Raw genomic sequence first — 4,794 nt, 5'->3', positions numbered from 1 at the left:
ATTTATTGAGGAATGAGTCGAATGACTAATTATATTCCAAACTGAACAACCCATTCATATGGTTGGTTTAATCAACCACATCTAATGTGTGCAGGAACAATGGTGATAGCATTGAATTTAACATATAATTATGTCATCCATGAATGTAGACATCTAATGATATGGCTTGAGCACAAACAATTTTAACTTATAATCAAAACATAATGAAAACCTCCCAAAAGAATGATAAGAAACAAATGCACAAATTTCCATCAAAATTATCACAGCAACCCCTCTTAGCACAAAGAAATGATCAACCAGTTCAATTGTCTCCGTCAAATTTTCAATATATAACTAACATAGATTTTCAGCATACCAGTCACATGAAAAAAAAATCAGCATAAACAAAAACACTTCAACACCATCATCACAGAGTCCATCCCACATGAACGGCCCCCATGAAAGCTCTTGGGTGAAACCAGACTCTCCATATACAAAAACGCTTCATTAAAACTGGGACAATCACAAATTTTAGTAAATGTATTTTCTTCAGTATTGTACGATCCTAATTTTGATTGATCAACATACAATCCCGAGTTTGATCCATCAATCTTCAGTAGAAGTTCACCATTCCTCAAGAAACACAATGGGGTGAAGCAAATAGTTCCCACGTCACATGGGATGGTGATAAACTTGCTCCAAGATGCCTTCACGCCATATTCCTTCATCAACCACACCTCAACCAAACGTCCATTAACACCATTTGAGAGAGACACTGCATACAAACATTCTTCTAAAACACCCAATTTGCGAAACGACAAATCTATTTCATTTCCACCCCGAATACCATCTAGGGACATCTCACTAAACACCTCCTTTGATAAATCAAAACAAGCAATCACCCTGGGTTTCACTAGCCAATGTAAAGCTCCATTCAAGAAACAACTACGCAATGAATATATGGCATCATAACCACAACCCACGTCTCGGATTCGTCTCAAGTGTTGTGTCTAAGACTAAACATATAGATTTTGATATTCTTTTTAGAGGGATCACCAATAAAGTCAGTTGTTGCCATAAGTACCTTGTAATCATCGTTTGAGGAGTCATAAGCAAACCCAAAATAACCTACAATCCACTGTGGTGGTTCTGGCAATTTCTTGTAGACTCTAGTGGAAGGGTTATATAAGACAAATGTGAACCCCAAACCAACAAGATAACAAATCAAGCCATTGCAGGAACCTATTGCAATGACGTCATTGTCCCTTCCCCCCAAAAAGGGACAATTCAACTTCACTACTGCATTACTATCATCATTAATGTTGTGGTTGTCAAATAATGATTCATAGTCTATTGATTTGGGAGTATAAAAATAGAAAGAGAGTTTCCGGGAATTCTTGGAGTGAATCGATCGATCGAGATGCAATTTGATGAAATCGGGATCAGAAATTAAAGAGCGAGATTGTTTTGAAACGCACCTGAAACGCACTAGTGTTTCAACCGGAAGTCTTGCGAGTATGTCCATCTCGATATCTCGAGGTAGGTTCAGGACCGCCATTTCATCCCCAATTCTTCGATTCATACCTTCCAGAAAGCTTATATAGAGAGAGAGAGAGAGTTGAGACTGGATATTCAAGTAATTTTTTTCTTCTTTCTCATTAATATGTATTTCAGATCGGGCGTTTGGCGTGGTACCAAATCAAGGATTGGGTTTGGCTCTAATACCAACTGTAACGTGAGCGCTTGCCCATTTACCCAAAAGCTCGAACTATTGAATAGTGCTGCATACCCACCCATTTATACTGATGTCACTTCTCATCCGAATCCGATGTGGGACAAGTTTCCACAATGTGTCTATATATGAATGGATAGTGTGCTGTAGCAAACAATAATAAATAAATAAATAAATAATGTGTTCTGAATTTTTTAAATATCAAAAGATTCATTAAAACTGGCTAATAAGTAAATTCATCTTCAATCAAACTTTGATAACCACGATTCATATAGAAAATTTATAAAAACAAATTGTGGGGGCCAATTTTATTTTATTTTTATCCTTTTAGGTAACTATTTTTTATTAGATATTTCTATCCTTTTAATCTATATCTATATCTATACTATATCTATTATTAAAAGTGCAAAAATTTCATTACTTCCGTATTTATTTATTAATATAAAAAAATATTTATTAATTGATATAAATCAAAATATAAAAAAATATTACTTATTTCTAAAAATATCGATAATATAAAAAAAAAATTTTATTTCAGTATTTCTAAAATTCAAATTACCTATTTATCTTTTTATTTCTAAAAAAATCTATATTATTATTAAAAGAGTTTTTATAAAACTCTAACACAAAATATAAAAATATATTTATTAATTAAAATAAAAAGAGTTTTTATAAAAAGGGTTTCTATAAAACTCTAACACAAATTACCTATTTATCTATTTGTTTTTAAAAAAATATTTATTACTTGATATAAAAAGAGTTTAATTCAATTTACAAATTACCTAATAAAATTCAACTCAAACTCAATCACCACTTTCAAATTACCTAATAAAATTTAAATTATAAATTGCCTAATAAAATTTAAATTATAAATTACCTAATAATACCAAGAGTTTCTATAATACCAAGAGTTTCACGCTTGGTATTAATAGTAAGGTTGCGTCTACTTGGGAATAGGGGGATATTTTTTGCTCACAGTTTCCAAGCATAATGGAAGAAAGTAAGGGCGAATTACGAGTACAGAATTCCTTTTGTTACCGGAGAAAAATTTAATACCCCTAATTTTAGAAGGATAGTCTCGGTATTTATTTATTTGTTTCAATTGTATTTTTAATTATTTAATTGATTATTTGACTAATTGCTGATGTATTTAATTGAATTAGATATTACTTGATTATTTGATTATGTGTCTATATATTATTTGTATTTGTTTACGTGTTAATTGTTTAATTAGATTATGTGCTTAAATGGTGTTTTGATTAATTGTAAATTAAATGTTTTATTTTCTTTTATTATTTTATTTTATTTTTCTTTTATGGTTATGGTTACTAGTAATGTGCCAACCAATTGGGTCCTATGGATTACTTAGATAGAAGGTTGGATGTGTATGGATTATTACCTATGGATGGTTATGCATGTATATATATATATAAAAGGGAAAGTAATTTATTAATTACTTTTATGATAACTTGGGTAGTAATATTTAATCTAATGTATATGTTTTATATTTAAATAATAAAAATGTACATATATTTGATACATGTTATGTTTTAAGTTACTTTATAATATTATGGTAACTTAAGTATTATTGGATAATCCATTAATAAATAATGGAATGTGTATTATTTATTTATTTAACAAAGATATACATAAATTATATACATAACATATTTTACTTACCTTTTTAATATATATAAAAGGGAAAGTAATTTATTAATTACTTTTATGGTAACTTGGGTAGTAATATTTAATCTGAGGTATATGTTTTATATTTAAATAATAAAAATATACATAGATTTTATACGTATTATGTTTTAAGTTATTTTATAATATTATGATAACTTAAGTATTATTAAATAATTTATTAATAAATAATGGGATGCGTATAATTTATTTATTTAATAAAGATATACATAAATTATATACGTAACATATTTTACTTACCTTTTTAATATATATAAAAGGGAAAATAATTTATTAATTACTTTTATGGTAACTTGGGTAGTAATATTCAATCTGATGTATATGTTTTATATTTAAATAATAAAAATATACATAGATTTGATACGTGTTATGTTTTAAGTTATTTTATAATATTATGGTAACTTAAGTATTATTGGATAATCCATTAATAAATAATGGGATGCGTATAATTTATTTATTTAATAAAGATATACATAAATTATATATGTAACATATTTTATTTACCTTTTTAATATTTTAATATTTATTTTTTTAAGTTGACCTGGATTGGGAAAATGGTTAGGGTTATTTTATTTAGCCTATATATATATAGCTATAGGTTGTAAAAAGGGGTTAGAAATATTCACGTGATATATTCTAGAGAGAGAGAGAGTTAGAGAGGGAAGGAGGAAAAGGAAGGATGGAGGAGAAAAACCCTGTAGAGAGAAGATCAAGGAAGAAGAAGTGTAACTTTCGATCCGAAAGTTTAAGGCAAGTTCTTCATCGATCTCTTTCCCTTTGATTCGTGTTTTTGTACATGCTTAGGAAATTTCAGGATTTATTAAACACATAAAATTAAATAATTATGCATATTTAATTGGATTAGAACATAGGCTTTATGAAATTGGTTCATATCTGTTCTTGTGTTATAAATTGATAAATGAATGATTTTGATTTGATTTCTGATGTGAATTTTTATATGTTTAAATTATGTATTTTTCATATCTGTGGACTGATGGAACATAGAAACATGCATAGGATTCTTGAACATTAAATAGGAACTAGGTTTGGGTTTAAACAAATTTAAATAGACTCAATCATTATGATGCTTGCTATTTGAATGTTTTAAACAAACGAATGGATTTAATCTTTTAAAATGTTTTAGTAATTGAGATTAAATGTGTAGAATGAATTGGATATGGAGAATGCTTATTTGACGGTATAATAAAATATCATCATGTATAAGATTCAGTTTGTGTAGGACATATAATATAGGAAGCTTAAACAAATAATAAGTCATTCATATTTTGTAATAACTTGATATCATATTATCATAATTATTTCTAGATTGTTTGATGTATTTCCTTATTCGTTACATCAATTGTTGGATTTTGTGGTTT

The 4,794-nt window shown here is 28.0% G+C and overlaps 1 protein-coding gene across 1 annotated transcript; it reads right to left on the bottom strand.

The window, feature by feature from the left end:
• Positions 1 to 374: 374 nt before the first annotated feature.
• Positions 375 to 1,537, bottom strand: LOC132273812 (F-box protein CPR1-like). Its single transcript, XM_059774889.1, has 2 exons — positions 1,458 to 1,537; positions 375 to 924 (listed from the first exon to the last, which is right to left on the bottom strand). Exons 1-2 carry the CDS (start codon positions 1,535 to 1,537, stop codon positions 375 to 377), a joined length of 630 nt encoding a protein of 209 aa, XP_059630872.1.
• Between the last annotated feature and the right edge of the window lie 3,257 nt (positions 1,538 to 4,794).

The sequence above is a fragment of the Cornus florida genome, unplaced genomic scaffold (assembly GCF_030987335.1).
Source record: "Cornus florida cultivar Cherokee Brave unplaced genomic scaffold, ASM3098733v1 CherokeeBrave_3.0.0_Hap2_Chr01, whole genome shotgun sequence".
In the NCBI taxonomy this organism is placed as follows: Eukaryota; Viridiplantae; Streptophyta; class Magnoliopsida; order Cornales; family Cornaceae; genus Cornus; species Cornus florida.
This window is presented reverse-complemented; position numbering and strand designations above follow the sequence as displayed.